Source organism: Ammodytes marinus, assembly GCF_949987685.1.
Source record: "Ammodytes marinus genome assembly, chromosome: 22".
Taxonomy (NCBI): Eukaryota; Metazoa; Chordata; class Actinopteri; order Uranoscopiformes; family Ammodytidae; genus Ammodytes; species Ammodytes marinus.
In genome coordinates, this window is record NC_137226.1 from 20,963,493 (window position 1) to 20,982,309 (window position 18,817).

The 18,817-nt window shown below is 40.0% G+C and overlaps 1 protein-coding gene across 1 annotated transcript in view; it reads right to left on the reverse strand.

Moving 5' to 3' along the window:
• The window catches only part of arhgef39 (Rho guanine nucleotide exchange factor (GEF) 39), a 64,431-nt gene that overhangs the window by 17,856 nt on the left and 27,758 nt on the right, over positions 1-18,817 (reverse strand). The window contains exons 6-7 of the mRNA XM_080050937.1: positions 16,239-16,309; positions 8,203-8,331 (exon numbers count right to left, since the gene is read on the reverse strand). Coding sequence (XP_079907063.1) covers positions 8,203-8,331; positions 16,239-16,309 — 200 coding nt within the window. The remainder of the gene's footprint in view (positions 1-8,202; positions 8,332-16,238; positions 16,310-18,817) is intronic.

Below are 18,817 nucleotides of genomic sequence, written 5' to 3' on the forward strand. Positions count from 1 at the left end.
TGCTAACAAGCTCCACAAGACAGAAGGCTGACATGTGCTTTTTGAGGAAACACGAAAGAATGGACAATGGGTGTACATTGTGTACAGTACAATTTACATACAGTGGAGGAAATAAGTATTTGATCCCTCACTGATTTAGTAAGTTTGCCCACTTACAAAGAAATGAGCGGTCTATAATTTTAAAGCTAGGTTTATTTTAACAGTGATAGACAGAATATCAAAAAGAATATCCAGAAAATCACATTAAAAAAAAGATAAAAAGATTGCATTTCATTGAGTGAAATAAGTATTTGATCCCCTACCGACCATAAAGAAGTCTGGCTTCCACAGATTAGTCCTCGTGCTTTAAAAAAGTATTCCTAATCTCAACTAGTTTCCTGTATAAAACACACCTGTCTCAACTTGTTACCTGTATAAAAGACACCTGTCCACAGAGTCAATAAATCAAACTCCAACATCTCCATCATGGGCAAGACCAAAGAGCTGTCTAAGGACATCAGGGACAAGATTGTAGACATGCACAAGGCCGGAATAGACTACAAGACCATTGGCGATAAGCTGGGTGAGAAGGAGACAACTGTTTTTCGAAAATGAAAGAAACACAAAATGACCCTCAATCTCCCTCGGTCTGGGGCTCCATGCAAGATCTCACCTCGTTGGGTATCAATGATCATGAGAAAGGTGAGGGATCCGCCCAGATCTACACAGGAGGAGCTTGTTTATGATCCCAAGGCAGCTGGGACCACAGTCACCAAGAAAACCATTGGTAACACACTATGCCGTAATGGATTGAAATCCTGTAGTGCCCGTAAGGTCCCCCTGCTCAAGAAGGGACATGTACAGAACCGTCTGAAGTTTGCCAATGAGCACCTGAACGACTCGGAGAATGCTTAGGAGAAGGTGATTTACTTTGGTATCATAATGACTCGCTATGCTTGGAGGAAGAGGAATTCTGACTATGACCCCAAGAACACCATCCCAACAGTCAAGCATGAAGGTTTAAGCATTATGCTTTGGGGGTGTTTCTCCGCTAAGGGGACAGGTGGACTTCACTGCATCAAAGGAAATATGGATGGGGCCATGAAATACTAGGTGACAACCTCTTTCTCTCAGCCAGGTCTGTAAAAATGGGTCATGGATGGGTCTTCCATTACGTCATGACCCTGAAAATACAGCAAAGGCAACAAAGGAGTGGCTTAAGAAGAAGCACATTCAGTTGGTAGGGCGTCCCCCCCCATGGGCCTCGGCCAGCAGCGGACCCGGGTTCGATTCCAGCCCGCGGTCGTTCTCTGCATGTCACTCCCCTCTCTGCCCCATTTCAACTGTCTCTACACTATCAATAAAGCATAAAAATGCAAAAAAAAATATCTTTAAGAAGAAGCACATTAAGGTCATGGAGTGGCCTAGCCAGTCTCTGGACCTTAATCCAATAGATCTGTGGAGGGAGCTGAAGCTCAAGCGACAGCCTCGAAACCTTAAAGATTAGGAGAGGATCTGCAAAGAGGAATGGTCCAAATATCCTCCTGAGATGTGTGCAAACCTGGTCATCAACTACAAGACACGTCTGACCTCTGTACTTGCCAACAAGGGTTTCTCCACCAAGTACTAAGCAATGTTTTGATAGGGAATCAAATACTTATTTCACTCAATGAAATGCTAAATAATTTATGTCTTTTTTAATGTGATTTTCTGGATTTTCTTTTTGATATTCTGTCTATCACTGTTAAAATAAACCTAGCATTAAAATTATAGACCGTTCATTTCATTGTAAGTGGACAAACTTACAAAATCAGTGAGGGATCAAATACTTATTTTCTCCACTTTATAACTTAGTTATTTTTTTCATTTTAAACCTAAAAGGTCATCATGAACCTAAATGAGAACAAATTAAATTAAATTCCAGGAGGAAAGGAATACGATTATTTTAGACAGAAATGGGTTAAAATTGTTCCACAATGTAAAAAGGAGGGTATGGTACTTGTCAAATGGTAAAAGCTCATTTGGAAACATGCCATTGAATTGCAAAAAACACTGTCAAATCACAGTGACACATTGAGATCAAACCACAAAATGCAGATTTCACCCGGCGTCGCTACGTCAGTGCTACAGTGGTAATAATGATCATCTCCTAAAGCATCAAATTGCGGAAGTGCGGAGAACAAAAATAATGAGACTAACTTAAGCCTTGCCGTTTTGAAAAAGATAAATGAAGGCTGTTTGAAGACGATGGGAGAAAAATTCTCAGACAAGCCTCAGTGGGAGGTAGACATGACGGGGTGTGGCGGGCGGCTGAGGCAAACGCTCTCTTCTCATTTCACCGTGATTGGCAGCGGCGTGATGATAAGCTAATAAGCAAGAGGCTGACATTTGGATAGATAAAGATGAAATATTCCGCCCGGGTCCAGGGTGTGTTTTGTAATTGGCCCCAGCCAGTAGCCCTGTGATTGCGTGGCCGGAGCCGTGCCTCTGGGGCTCAAGTGAGGACGTTTTCAGCTACAGACAAGCCCCACTGAGATTAAGTGGTGGGGGGGCAGGCAAGGGTCAAATTGCTTTTAAAATGCCATGGGTCTCAAAACGGGAAAAAAACAGTCCAGAGACACCCCCATGACTCTCTCAGGTGTTGTGAGGAGATTGGAGCAAGTGGTTGTGATCTGTCTATTAAATATGTCATGAATACGAGGGTGTGAAGAGTCTTATACATGCCTTAAAGACAGTGCATGTGGCAGGGATGCAAACAGGTGAGGGGTCAAAAATAGTACATACCGGCGACTCGTTGGGCGTGCGCGTCGCAGCGACGCATGTTTATCGTAACGTCTGGTGTTTTCACCATAAAGACTAGCGCAGGGTGTCAAACACACATCAAACTAAGGGCCAAACATGTCTACTGACATGCCTTCTTTTTAAAAACAACATATCTACGTATATAACCTGCGTACATACAGGGCAGGGACATAGGCCAGGTTTTGTTTCAACATTTTGGGTGATAAATTATAGGCGGGGGTATGGGGTGCTCCCCCAGACATTTAAGTGTCGAACACTTAATTTCCTGCATTCTGGTTGATTTTTATCCACCAATCTGTGCCTTTTCTGCATAAATGTATGGTTGAAATGTCTATTTTTCTGTGAAGGAAAAGACAACATTCAGGTTCCTGGTGCAAACATATCAAATCTTTTGGGTATTTTTTGGTTTTAGTCTCTTGATTAAAAGACAACTTTAGTGAGATATGTTTTCATTAAACAGATCTCTTGCACTCTCCTACACAATAGGGGCTTTTAACGTTGTGATATCTGATACTCTATAAATAATGTTTTTATGTACCATATCAAACTTTCTTTATTAAAATGAAGGGAAAATATGTTTGGGGAAGTATCAGAAATGTTCCTATTCATTTCAGTTGTTGGAGGGAGGGGGGGGGGGGTCTATTTGAATGACAGCCTCTGGCAGGCAGAGTGCCAGTGATACACCGTATGGCTGCCAAAGGAAATAAACTGAGGAGTAAGGACCTTACCTGCATAAATCTCTCCCATTTGGGTTTGTTTAAAGCACAGGGCATGAGTAAACGCAGTACAGAGCAGATATGTCCACTGTCATAACTCAGCATCATACTCCGCTAACAGAATATTTTATCACGTTTTAAACCACGCATGGGCAGTGATGTGATACATGTTTGCTCAAGCATCAGAATGCTGCTAGTGTCCAGTGTGCTGAAACTGATGCATTTCACTACATTTCAAGTGCAGTGATCTGATCATCAAAACATGATCAGATCTTCCTCAAATTATATCTGATCAGGAGCTGTGTGCTAAAAGTTCACATCAACACAGCAAGTCCTATGGTTTTGTACTGTGGGTGAAATGACAAGGACAATAACCAAGAGATTTTATTTACCATATTAAATGGTAATATTTGAAACAAATATTGGGGGTTCCTACACATTTTCCATTTCAAAATGACATTATTTTCCAGACTCAAATTTAAAGACTTGTATGTAGAGTTATAGATAGATATAGATTTATTAAAACTACTTAAAAGCAAACCGAGACTTGCCTAACCTTTACAGTTTGATGACTTAATCTGACCCCTTGATCGGCAGAGTCAGAGAGGTTGTGTGAGGAAGGGTCTCTCTTTGTGGACCAGGTTTCACTTCAGACCCCCTGCCTAACATCTGACCATCCACAGTGCTCTATAAGGCGGCAGGGAGGTTGAAAGAGCAGGAAGTGCCCAAGCATCTCCTCTCCATGTCCAGGCCTTTCAGCTCCCCCTTGTCAAAGAGCACCTCTGCTCTACTACAAAGCCTTTGGGCTGGGGCAGGTAGGGGGGGGGAGGAAATAAAAGATTGATCTACAAAGGGTCCTGTTCCTACTCATGTGTCCCAGGCATAACACAGGCAGAGGGCAGCCGCTGTGGCAGAATGAGGGCAAGGCACGGTATGGCAATGCTTGAGTTTGGACAATTAACAAGCTTCTTTTAACATTAACTTGAAAATTGGAGCTATTAGTGATACAAGTTAAGGCAAGGCAAGGCAAGTGTATTTATATAGCACAATTCAGACACAAGGCCATTCAAAGTGCTTTACAGGGGCAAGATTAAAATACATAATACACATTAGAAAGGCGAATGAATAGAAACAAAACATTTAAAAGTGAATAATAATATAACATTAAGCGGTGAACTATAAGTGTTAAGGAGTACATAAGACTACATCAGCGACAACTGATAATTTTCATTATCTATGATTCTGTAGATTGTAGGAGTATACAATAGAAATACTTCAACCAATCTGACTGAGTATAAGCTATTTTGTAAAGAAAAATGGGCAAACATGTCAGTCTCTAGATGTGCTGGTAGAGACATACCCCAAAATACTTGCAGCTGTAAGTCTGTAAATTCCAGAGAAAGGTGGTTCTACAAAGTATTGACTCTGGGGCTGAATACTTTTGCACACCACATTTGTTACGTTTTTTATTTATAAGAAATGTATTCATTCCACTTCACAATTATGCGGCAGTATGTGTTGGTCTATAACATGAGATCCCAGTAAAATAAATGTATGCGTGTGGTTGTAACGTGACAAAATGTGGAATAGTTCAAGGGGTATGATTACTTTTGCAATTCACTGTACATACTGTATCAGTTTATTTCTGATTTAGGAATATAAATGTTCCCTTTTTAAATTAGTCACTAAAAACTAATACGCACTTCATATACCAGTTTCATCTGAACTAAAACAATATTAAATCCAGTCATATTCTATTGTTCTTGGATCAGATTGTGTAAAGTGTTTATGTAGATATGTATTGAGTAGTCTGAGGGAGAGATATGCACCCTTAAATCTGGTTATTTGATTGTTTTATCGACAAAATGCAGGACATTGAGGGGGAAAAACAACCTTTTACAGTTTCCCAAAGGCTGAGATGATGACAGAGTAAAAGCAGCAAATCCCTATAATTGAGAGGCTGGAAGCAAGATATGGCTGGCATGTTTGCTTGATGATTGACTTCAATAATTATTTGTTACGGTAAAGATTAATGTCAGTTAATTTTCTGTGGATTGACTGACATATCTTCTTACTATTTCAGCAATAAATCGTAGAAAAATAGTAGATGGATCTTTGTAGGATTAGCTAATGTACAATAAAGTTTAATTTAATGAGGTGGTTTCATTGGCCTCAAGACACCTGACAAAAAAATTAAATACATTTTTTTATAATTTAAAGAGAGAGAAAATACATATACATGAAAAGGAACATAAAAGGGAAATACATTTCAATGAAAAAATCAATGTGAAACCAGATAGAAAAATGTGAGACATCTTAAGTTTAAATTGAAGGAAGAGTGCAGACCTCCCAGGGAAACGGGGCCTTCTGTCTGCTGTATCGATGTCCCATTGATTCAGGCTTTGTGTCTCACCATGGCCCCCCCTCATCTCCTTTAGAGCTACTTAATATGTTTGAAGAGGGCTCCGGTGCTTCTCATCTGTAAAAGGCAGAGACCGTTTTCTTTTACCCACGTTAGAGGTGGTGTTGGTGGGGAGGTTTGCGGGGCTTGTGAGGTGGTTGGTGGTGCTTCTGCTCTGAAGTCTTGCCTGGAGGGAGCCTAGCTTTATTGGCTGGAAGGGGAAAGCCAGCGGAGTTGTTAGGGGCCTGAGAACTGGGATGAGAGGGAGCTTTTGAAACTTCCCACATCGGCATTAGAGGGATGAGCTTCTATTCAGCGCGTTCAACTTCCAGCCTACACCGACACATCCGCTAATACACACACGCACATAAAAAAGGCCTGCATATCCAAGCAAATATAGCAACACACACACACACACACCTCTTTATGTGCTGCTGGGTGAGTAGAGGCTGGGCTCTAATTGGTCCTATGGGAGATTGGCAGGGCGAGCAGAGCAACAAGGAGGCCAGACAAACAACGGGAGTGGCAGGAAGGAAAGGGCCACCGCTCCACAAGTACAGAGACAACCACCATAGAAGGCAGGATGAAGGGAAGGAGCTCGCTCACAGCTCGCAGTAATGTTCAATGAATGTGAGAGGTAGAATGTACATTAATGTGTTCTCAATTAGGGGAGACCGGGGCTAGTAGGCACACTTTTTACTCTAGTGAGAATTGCTCATCACCTAAACATCTTTCAATAGACTACATTAAATTGAAGCTTAAAGGCCTATTTCACCGGTTGGAATATGAAGGTGTATTGAACTCGGAGATCCTATTTAGTATAAATGTGCAAAAAAAAATTGAAATCGGATCATTTTAGCCTGAGAAAAGGCAGAAAGAGTGTTTTATGGTCTCACTGTCTAAACCTACAGTTTCCTTACTGTGACATCACAGTAAGGGTCAGGAATAACAGGACAGCTGGGCCAAGGGAAGACTAAGGGAAGACTGAGGGAAGAAAAACCTAATTCATTATATTATAATAGTTATTTTATAATGATAGAACGCTGGTTCCGTATGGGTGAAGTATTCCTTTAAGGTGTTGCTTGAAATGTGTACCCCTCACTTTTTCTAACTTATTGTTGTAAAAAGTTAATTAATCATCAAAGACACCTTTACACATTGTGACAACCAACCCCATCAAGGGGTCGGTTGTCACACACTATGGGGTTGTTTGTCACAATGTGATCTTAATGGGAATAATCTTGAAAAAGAATGCAAGAAAGCAGAACTAAATTTGAAAGTTTAATTGCATTGTTAAATTGACAAATAGGCCTACATAACTTACTGTAGCCTTGGCAGCTGGTCTAGTTTGGGATGCACTGGGTTGTTTGGATTTTGTTGCCCTTTTTTCTTTTGCATGCTAGCTTCCTTTTCCTGCTCTATTCCTTCCTTCTCTGGGGTGTCAGTGAGGATACAGCTTGACAATTTATTTCGTTATTGGGTTCCTTTTCTGGCTGCAGCCTTAAGATAACATGTGACAACCAACCCCCCAAAAAATGTGACGACCAACCCCAACTTGAATTTCTTGCTAGCGTCAAGGCCAACAACCATCTGACAACTAATTAGCTTGCTAACCACAATCTAAACTATAGTTTACCCTTCACACTTTTTTAGGGTAACAAGCGTTTTGTTATAAACCAATTGTGTAAAAGCCTAGAAGAAAAATACTAGGAGGAGCTAAATATTTTCAATTTGACATGAAAAACACAAACAGTCCTCTCACCTCAAATTCAGCAGTCTAACTAAGGAATACTATGTAGGTGAACTCTGATCCCAATTCTGGATATTTACATACCAAAATTTCACAGACAGCAACAACGATTGTGACAAATGACCTCGTTCTCCCCTACTATACTTATAAACAAGTGTAAGGCACTTACCTTACTTGAATCTCTTCTTTCAATGTTACTGTCTACTTCTACTCAGCTACAATTCAGTGGGAAATATTCAACTTTTGACACCACTACATTTATCTTATCAGTTAAGTTACTAGTTACTTTAGTTTAGAATTAAGATTTTAGCACTACCGAAACGTATCCAGGCTACAAACTCAGATAAAACATGAAGCAGAAACTCCAATAAATCCCATTGATTCAAGGCAATCAAGAGGACTACCTTCAAGACATCTCCATACTTAACTCATTTCCCTATCCATACCCCCCCCCCCGCTCTCCCACAGGACTAGGGTGCCGAGAGAGAGGTATAGAGGGATGGAGATGGTTGTTGAAGCAGATGAAAGGAATCAGTGAGTATAGAGGCTCTAACCTGCAGCCAGCACCTTGGTCTTCCTCCCTTTCAGCAGTCTCTGCACTCGGCACAGCTGCAGGTGGTTCTCATGGCGGCGGCTATTCTTCTGGATACGCTGCGACACCTCACCTACCGCAGCCACCGCCCCTAAAAACACACACACCACATTTCTATTAACATAGCATACTGTACATGTGAGGACACTCAATGAGGAATTCTTTAAGAATATAACAGCCTCCACACACATCTACCTCTGGAGTGCGTCGCCTTCCGTTACAGCTGCCTCTCTCGCGCTTTTTTCGGACACACAAGGAACGTCTCAACTGCTGCTGCTGCAGCGCTGCTTCTAAAAGCCCTGTCTTTCTACATAGAGTTTTCATAGATAATTCCCATTAATACAGAGTTGTTTCATGTCATGTTATGATGCATATGATTAATATTGAGTTTCGGCAGTAATCCTAGTGCCTCGTTACTTTTCTTTTTTCACATTTTCGCTCTTGGTGAGTTTTATTTAGAAGGAAACAAACAGGGAAATCCTGAAACTACAGGGAATGCTGCTGGTATGACTGTCAACAGAGTATTTCTCTATTAGTTAAAGCAGAGAGACGCGCGTCTCCCTGAAAAAATAGGCGAGCCTCCTGAGGTAAAGTGAAGCGTCTCTGCAGACTCGCCTCAGACGGCCGTCTGCAGCGTGGCCAAGGTTGGATGTGTGGCCGCTCTAGGTTGATTTCACGGTCGGTGAAAAAAAGTCAGACGCAGACGCGCAGTAGAAGTAGGATGTGTGTGGAGTCTGTAATATTTCTTAATACATCAGACCATTGTGAGAAAAGCTTCAAATCACTGAACCCGACTGTTCATACATGTTTAGTCATATATTTGAGAATGTATGGTTAACCTGGGGATTAAATGGTGGAGTCAGCAACTCTTAAGAACACTTGTTGTCAAAATCACTGTCAAATTTTTCTCTCATTTCCTGTTTTTCAGATCCAAACACAATGTCTTTTTTCAAAAATACACTAAAACCTATTGCATGCTACCAAATGGTGCACAGGTACACAGAGAGAAATGTTAAGTGGTTAAGATCTTAGCAGAATAATTTCAGTTCAAATCAGAGGTCCAGCAGAGAACTTAACTGAGCTGGGCAAATGGAAACCTCGCGACAATCATGACTGGTCCTGATGCTCTGCCCAATGGGTCTGGAGGGGCTTGGTGTTGTGTTTTTTTTAATGTATGTATGTATGTATGTATGTATGTATGTATGTATGTATGTATGTATGTATGTATGTATGTATGTATGTATGTATGTATGTATGTATGTATGTATGTATGTATGTATGTATGTATGTATGTATGTATGTATGTATGTATGTATGTATGTATGTATGTATGTATGTATGTATGTACGTACGTACGTACGTACGTACGTACGTACGTACGTACGTATATATGTGTGTGTGTGTGTGTGTGTGTGTGTGTGTGTGTGTGTGTGTGTGTGTGTGTGTGTGTGTGTGTGTGTGTGTGTGTGTGTGTGTCCTGTTAACAAAAGACAACACTGTACAGGAAAATCAAAACTAGGAAGATTTAAGTAGTAAAAAGGCTTCTTTAAATCACCTCTGCAGTCACAGCCAAAACACAGCAGGTAGCAAACAACGTGAAGACCATAAGTGTTTATGTGTGTCCAAAGTTGTTATCATTCATTGAAAAACAATAAAAACCTCAGCCTGATATGACTTGACCCTAGAATGTGTGTGTGTGTGTGTGTGTGTGTGTATGTGTGTGTGTGTGTAGGCAAGCCTATGCATGGTGATATTAATGAGAGCGAAGCGGGGCTCCACCACAGAGGCCCATGTAGCCCATAATGCATTGCACTCCTTCTAATCGGCTGAGCTGTCAGTCTGTAATTGTCTGCAAACAACAGCAGCCCCCAATAATCACAGCTCATTTGGTTGAATAAACCTACTTCCTCCACAACACGAAAACCAATCCCACCTCAGCTCCTGTACAACAGCTGGTTGCTTTAGGAACGATGGAGTGATGATGTAATACATTCTCTGTCTTTACCCAGACAACTGACAAGTTATAAAGACTGTTAGAAAGAAAGTTAGTGAATTAACCTGAATCAACTTAAATGTTTTGTCAGTGCTGGCATAATTTTTTTATTTATGCTTTTGTTGTTTTTTATTTCAGTTAATTGTATTTCTGTGAATCACTTTAAACTTTGTTTGACAAGTGCTATATTAATAAAGCTCATTATAATAATTCACATATCACACACATGTTTCTTAAAAAAAAAGAAGAAAAACACTTTTCACAAGACACAAACCCAATGCATCAGAGTCAGTGTTGGGAATAACGCCGTTTAAAATAACGGCGTTAGGTAACGCTGTTCTTTTTTCAGTAACGGCGTAATCTAACTAATTACTTTTTCCGTCGTTACAACGCCGTTATCGTTACTGAACGTTAAATGCGGTGCGTTACTATGAATTGATTGAATAAACTGTGTAATCCGAAAGCACCCCTGGCTCATACTACACAAACTGCTAGAAAGGAGACCGGTGGGTTAACAACAAGACAAGCGATTGTTATTTCTTATTGTTTTAAGATGTGTTTTATTCAGTGTGGATGACATTATAACTGTCAGTTAGCGCCGTCACGTCAGTCAGCCGGAGCGCCTGTTTAGTGAAGTTTCTTTTTCTTTCTCTCTCTGTTGTGTGAGTGCGTGTGCGTTGCCGCAGTAACCACCTATCAATCCACGGTTGAAACGTGCTCTCCCTGAGTTTGTTTGCATCGCCCTTGTGAGTAAGTGCATGGAGTTTCCCGATCTCTATAAATTATAATTTATGCACGTTATTAAACAGCAGCGATTCGCCGGTTGCAACAGCTGTTTAGCGTGTCATCATTAGCCGAATATTGCTACTGTTATTTTCCTGGGATCTGTATGCTGCTGTGCATGTTAAAGAAGGAAATAGGCTAAACATAGGATAAATCCTTACTCCTCCTCTCATCGTCTCATGCTTCATAGTCTGACGTTTTTGGCCTTCAGTGATAGCAGATCAGCACGGTACATTCAGCAGTTTCCTCTACTACTTTTGTTGAGAACGAAATAGGCTAGGCCTACTTGAAGTGCAGGATAAACCTCTTGCTGTCTGTTGATGTGCAATACATATTGAAGGTTATGTAGCCTACAAGTAGGCCTACCTGTCTGTTCTACTCATTTCAACTGACTTGTGAAAACTGCTCAGAAAAATCCAAATTTGTTGACAATTTTTTTTTTTTACAGTAGGCTAACGCAAATAGTTACTTTCCCTGGTAACTAGTTACTTCTATTATAAAAATAATTCAGTTACTAACTCAGTTACTTTTTGGAAAAAGTAGTGAGTAACTATAACTAATTACTTTTTTAAAGTAACGTTCCCAACACTGATCAGAGTAAACCTTATGAGTTCTGATGATTTAAATGTGGAAATATCTGATCCAACACTAGTCAATAGAACTTTATGTGACTAAGTCAGTGCACACTGTCAGTACTATAAAGATTTCCATACAAAAGACTACGGACAAAGTTAAACTAGTATTCAAAAAGTACTGAGGAATTGATTTGATTGATTGATTAAATGTCTTTCAGACATATATAAAAAAATACAAAACAAAATTATGTTTAAATTATTTTACAAAAAAGAAAAAACATTACAATTTACATATATTGATATGATATGCCTGAAAAGGAGTAGGAAGAAGTATGAATGTATTTAATCCTACCCCTTTTACACAAAAGCAGAACCACTTAGTCGATCAACGGCATATCAAAACTGAGAAAAAGTTCCATGTAAATCTGACTGATGATGAACTCTGTCAATAGAAAAACTGCATTATTCCACATCTATCTGTGTATAGAGAAGTCTTTCACAAACTACCTTCATTACTTTTCATGCACAAAGCTTTTAAAATCTTCGCCCCAGAACAAATAGGCAAATCATCAAAATAGACAGAAGCATCCAATTACTGTGTACAATGCCAGCCATAATAATTGCTGCAAACATTTTGAGCTGAGCATCATTAACGCAATCCAAAATAACAACAAAGAGTCGGATTCTAATTTCAAGCTCAACTTTCGGCTTGCTTTTGTTTTTCTGTGTACGCTGAAAACCTCTGCTGCATATGAACTTGATCCTCGGGGTGACTTGTCTACACCAAAATAATCACGGCCCTTAATTGGCACGCTTAACTTCACAACAATTACAATGTAAAGCAAACAACGCATCCGCACAGACGTTCTTTTTTCCCCTTTGTTGCACATGTTTGGAATATTTACTATTGCCTTTTTTTGCTTAAGAAAAAAAAAACTCCTAATTACAGTATTCTTGGGCTGAGCTCAGGCCGAGGCATTAATAATACATCTAGCCTATTACATTTTCTGAAGATATCTTTCCACTTGGTACGGCTCTTTATTCTCATTTATTCACTATTTAGACTGTGTTTGACCGTGTTAACTATTACTGTTAAATTCCCTGACAGAGTTGGAGAGTTGCTTCCAGCTAGGGTCAGACCTGGTTATGCTTACCACGGCAATGTTAAGGCTTCCGAGTGTCATATTTCTGCATTTACAAAAAATTAAATCCAGCCCGAATTCACTGTGAGGGTTGTGTGTGTGTGTGTGTGTGTGTGTGTGTGTGTGTGTGTGTGTGTGTGTGTGTGTGTGTGTGTGTGTGTGTGTGTGTGTGTGTGAGTGAGAGAGAGAAAAAAACAAAGAGATAATAACAACAACAACAACAACAAAGCCTCTTGTGATTATATCTGCTAGTTTGCTTAATCAGATACAATGTGATTTGTCTGGAATTTCTTTTTTTAAATAATTCCCTTTACAATACAACCGGGCTGACTACAGGAAGTTTTTTTTACACACACACTCACACACACACACGCGCACACACACACACAAGCAGCAGCGAGCAGAGTTTAAAAAAAAATCTCTAATGAGAAGAGGAAGAGGCGATGGTGGAGCACATTTAGATATGTACCTTCATCTTAGAGTCAGGGGCTGTTTTAATTTGTAAGCAAAGGCAGCACACCAAGCAATGAGATTTTAATTGATACACATAAATAATTCCTTGTGTACATTCCGCACTCGAGTCAGATTTGCTGTTTATTTGACGATTTGAAATGAGTCATTATAGGGGATTCGTGTTGATGTTGAAAGATTTTATTTATTAATATCGCTTCCCCGCTTAATATCCCTCTGATCCGCTACCAATTAATTATGTCAAAATCCACGTCAAAACTTTGAACTTACACGCCTATCGAGCATTTGCCTCACTTTCGGTTTTCTACACCATCCGAAGCCAAGCTGTGACAATAACAAATGAGGAATGAAAGGGAGAGAGAGCACTTTCTTTTGTTCCTCAAATGAATATAATGAGTGCTGTCTTTCACTATGACAGAGTCTGACTTGCTGAGATCAAAGTGTTGATTTTTCCTCTGTTTGTTTGCATGCTGTTGGAGGACTTGGCCCCTACATTCTGTAATTGTGCTATAGCTTTTCTTGAGTCTCTTCTTGTGTTTCAAACTACTTGTCACAGGTAGGAAGGGATCCACTGTTTGAGTGAAGCCAAACGTCTGTGTGTGTAGTGAGGCGAAACACATCATCGCAGCCCCATCACTAGCTGTAAGGTTGCCCGTCACAGACAAACCCTGAATGTCACATGACAGCTTGGGGAGAGGGAGGTGACAGCAACAACCTCAGCTTCACACATGTGAGAATGTGAGTGTGCAGCTCCACACACACTAGCTACACAATATAGAGCAAGGGGTAAATGGAATAGTTCTACATTTGTACGTATAGCAATATAGAGTTCAACAATACTTTGCAAATAAACAAGTCCTAACAAGACCACAAGCGTGTTTAGTGATAGTGTAGAGTAGGGGTGTGCATGCGTGCATACCCAGTTGTCGTGAACAGTCGTAAGTAGCCTCAGTGCAATACAACTTTCATAAGTCTACACATATAATATCAAAACAAATAACCCATATTTTTAATCTTTCCATCTCCTCCGGTATTGTTCCTAAAGTTTGGAAAAAAGCTCATGTCATCCCATTGCATAAAGGGGGTGACAAAAGTGATCTCAATAATTACAGGCCAATTTCAAAACTCCCATGCCTGGCAAAAATCCTAGAATCAGTTATTAATAATCAGTTGAAAACCTTTTTATCCAGTGCTTCCATTCTGAGCCCATTTCAATCTGGTTTTAGGGCAGGTCACAGTACTGTATCTGCTGTCACTTTGGTCTTAGACAACATTGTTACAGCTATCGACAATAAAAAGCACTGTGCAGCACTTTTTGTTGATCTGTCAAAAGCCTTTGATACTTTAGATCACCATTTGCTTTTACAGAGGCTGCATGATATTGGTTTTGATTATTCTACATGTAGCTGGTTTAGGGACTATCTCTCTGATAGACAGCAGTCAGTAAAACTGGGAAGCCACCAAACTGAGTTTTTAACAGTTACAAATGGTGTTCCGCAGGGCTCAATTTTAGGTCCAGTCCTATTCACAATTTACATCAATAACATTGTTTCATCGCTACAAAACTGTCAAGCCCATTTGTATGCTGACGACACTGTACTGTATTGCATTTCTGATTCGGTCCATCAATCTGTTCAGAACCTTCAGAGCTCTTTTAACACCCTGCAGGACTGTCTAGTGGACCTCAGGCTTGTTCTTAATACAGACAAAACAAAATATATGTGTTTCTCCAGAGCAAGAACTATACATTTTAATGATCTTAATATTCATACAAATAATGGATCTCAAATTGAAAGAGTCACTGAATATAAATATCTCGGCATCTGGATAGATGAAAAAATATCTTTTAAATTTCACATAAAAAATCTTGTCTGTCGTCTGCGACAAAAGATTGGATATTTTTATAGGAACAGAGCCACCTTCCCGTTGTTCAGTAGGAAAAGGATTATTGAGGCAGTTTTTATGTCTGTCCTTGATTACGGTGATGTGGTTTATAGGCATGCATCTCAATCATGTCTTAAACTCCTAGACTCCGTTTTTCACTCTGCCCTAAGGTTCATTACAGGAGATGCTTATGACACTCACCATTGTCTTTTATATGAAAAGGTTGGGTGGTCCTCTCTTAAAGAGAGACGTGATGCACATTGGCATATTTTTATATATAAAGCCCTGACCGGAAAGCTGCCACTCTATTTGACAACAATGCTGCATATTTCAGATGGGCTTTATCAAACCCGCTCAACTGAAATGCTCATGTTATATGTTCCATACGCCCGGTCTGACCTTGGTAAGACTGCTTTTAGCCACAGTGCCCCTGACTCCTGGAACAGCCTACAACATCAAATTAAAATAAATACACGCATAACTGTTAACCAATTTAAAGTTATTATTTTGAATCAGCCCCACTCCACTTGTAACTGTTTTAATTAGGCTATTGTTCTGTTTTATTCAATTAATCTGAATGTTTTAATTGTTGTTGTCTCTTTGTAAGCTTGTTCTGTATTCTCATTGTATATTGTGTATCTGTCTCGACGTCATTGTAAAAGAGGGTAACCTCAATTGATCTTTCGAGAATAAATAAAGGAAAATGAAATAAGTAAAAAGCACAAAAAGTGATAATGACGGTGAACAAATAATAAGTGAATGTGTGTGTGTGTGTGCGCACAACCGTAGTTCACGTCAACTGTGTGTGTGTAAAGGTGAATACACGTGTGTGTGTGCGTGCGTGCGTGCGTGCGTGCGTGTGCGCGCGTAGTCTGCAAGACAGGCAAGGGTGGGTGGTGCGGACAACGACAACGACACCCCTAGTGTAAAGTTTATCTTTATACCTGCTCCCCTTGGCTACCAGTGTTCGAACTAAGCTAACCTGGATGAGAGACCTTTGCCCATTTCTACATGAAAAATGCACGCACAGTTACAGGAAGAGTTTCTGTCGACTTTCTTGAGCTGGAGAGTGAAGCAAAAAGCTAAAAATAAAAAAATATTGAACTGTGCAGATATGCAAAATTATTACTGAGGCAGAAAAGACACCTACTTGAAAGCTGCTGAAACTCTGGGTTGTCTGGACTTGTGTTGGCAGTCAGATCCTGTAGGAAATGCTTGTACCTGTGAGAAGACAGAAAAATGGTAAAACATTTAATTGGAAAAAATGTAAAAAGAGTTAACTAGAACAGCAAGCACTAACAGCACCACAGCCACAGTTGAACAGTGCACACTGTAAAAATAAAACAAGTTAAGAAAACTCTAAATGTTTAATGTAACTGCCTGCGCTACTTTTGAGGCCAACTAAGACGCTTAAGTTTGAAGGAAAACAGGCCTTCATTTGAACCAACTAATTATATTGTGTTGGGATAATTCAACTTTTCATTCATAGGTAATGTAACTTCAAGTTTGCCAGTGCGGTGTGTTCGCACCTTTATGCCAAACCGCATCAGTAACACCAACCTGTAGGATCGCACCAATCAAGAGCCAATAGAGACACAGCTGATAAGGAGAAAGTGGAGCTGGATAGGTCACACACTAAGAAAAAGCAAAATGGCAATAACCAAACAGGCACTAACATGGAACCCACAAGGCAAACGGAGCAGAGGGAGACCCAAAAACACCTGGAGAAGGAGCACAGAGACGTGAAAAAGATAGGACTGACGTGGAAACAGCCGGAGAGGATGGCCCAAGACAGACAAGGGTGGAAACGATTCATCAATGGCCTATGTTCTGAAAGGAATTTAAAGGCCTAAGTAAGTAAGTGACTGTTACTCAATCCAAAGGTTATAAATGATGAGAGAATCAAGACCTGAGACAAATCATTAGGAAAGTGGAACTCATCTCATCTAAAAAAAAAAAAAAAAAAAACTATTTGAAACATCTGATTAAATGAATCATACAAAAGCCTGGCTGAGAATAGCATTTCCAAAATACAATTTACATTGCAAGACTGTAATTTAATAATGTATGTTTTATGAATTACTTTGATGGATCAAACTAATGGATAGTCTCCCCTATTCTCTCTACACTCTATTCTACCAAAAGCATATTTATAATCCCCTTGTTAAGTAGGGGTTTAAAAATAAACGTGTTCGTCCAAAAATGTTCTGTGTGGAATGTTTGATTAATAGGTTTCTTCATTCTATGAACTAAATATGAATTAAGCTCACACACACTCGAATTTATTCTACACCTCAGCAGGTCTAGAAAAGTAACTCATGCAAACCTGGTAGACCAAAACCGGTCCTTCTGGTTAGCTGAAACATTGATGTTTTGTTTGTTCATTAGTGTTGTGGTGTTTGTGCTTATGTGTACTGGTTCACAGCTACATGGCTAACGCCTTTGACTTTTTCCCTGTTTCCTAATTTTGATGTGTTGTATGCCCCTGTAACACACTTTGAAAGGCCTTGTGTCTGAATTGTGCTATATAAATAAACTTGCTTTGCCTTAATGTGGATCACACATTATATTTATTTTATTAGTCCTCTATTTCACTAAATATTTCTTGCTGAATTAACCTCACCTATATCTTAGTAGGTTTTTTGGGGGTTACTTAGAGTGCAAAATCTGCCCCTCTGGTGAATCAGACAAAAACAGCACGAACATTGTTCAACCAATTGGGATTACTATTCCATGAAGACCAAGATGAGTGTATTACAGGGTTTGAGTGAAAAATGTTATGCCTACCTCTAACAAACAAGCATGAGCTGGAGTTGTCCAGAAATTATCCAGTGCCTTGGACTGTCACTCTCACTTATAAAGAATAGACCTCCAGGACCACAGCTACAACTTACACAAAGAAAACTCAATAGATATTCAGCAGCCTGGCCTAACCAGGACAGAAGAGAAAAGTCTGACCTGAAAATGCACTGCATCTGTGGTGAAATGAAGTATGTTATCGTACCCATTTCAGTGTCATCTAAAGTAAAAAATTTGAAGAGCATCAGTTTCCCCAGCAATCTTTATCCTTTTTACTAGGATAATGTGGCCTTGAAATCCATTGACAACTGACATTGATTTCCAGTGTGTGTCTGCCTTGGCAGCACTCTCTTTGTGCAGTCTGGGCTTGTTTTAGAGACATAGTGGTGCCACAGAGAGGCCATTAGTAATGCCTGCACACTGTACACCTCTGCTACTGGTCCATGTCGTGGCATGAGTCGGTCGAGACATGTGTAAGAGGGTGACAAAAGTCTAGTGTGATGGTGTATACGGCATGTATGCTGTGTGTAAGGAATATAACAACCAAATGTTGAGTCTAAGGTGCACTTGGAAACATGCTTGCCTGACCCCTGATGATCTATGATGATCCGTTTACTGAATGGGGAGCTGTTTTTGCTCTTTTGAGCATTTGGAAGAGGTAGTGTATTCAGAGATATTTGGGTAAATACTAAGGGTTAAGTATGTTAAAGAAATATAAAAAAAATGTATATAAATAAAAATTAAAATAGGGGGCGCCCTTAGCTCAGTTGGTAGGCGTCCCCCCCAAGGGCCTCGGCCAGCAGCGGACCCGGGTTCGATTCCAGCCCGCGGTCGTTCTCTGCATGTCACTCCCCTCTCTGCCCCATTTCAACTCTGTCTCTACACTATCAATAAAGCATTAAAAAAAAATGCCCAAAAAAATATCTTAAA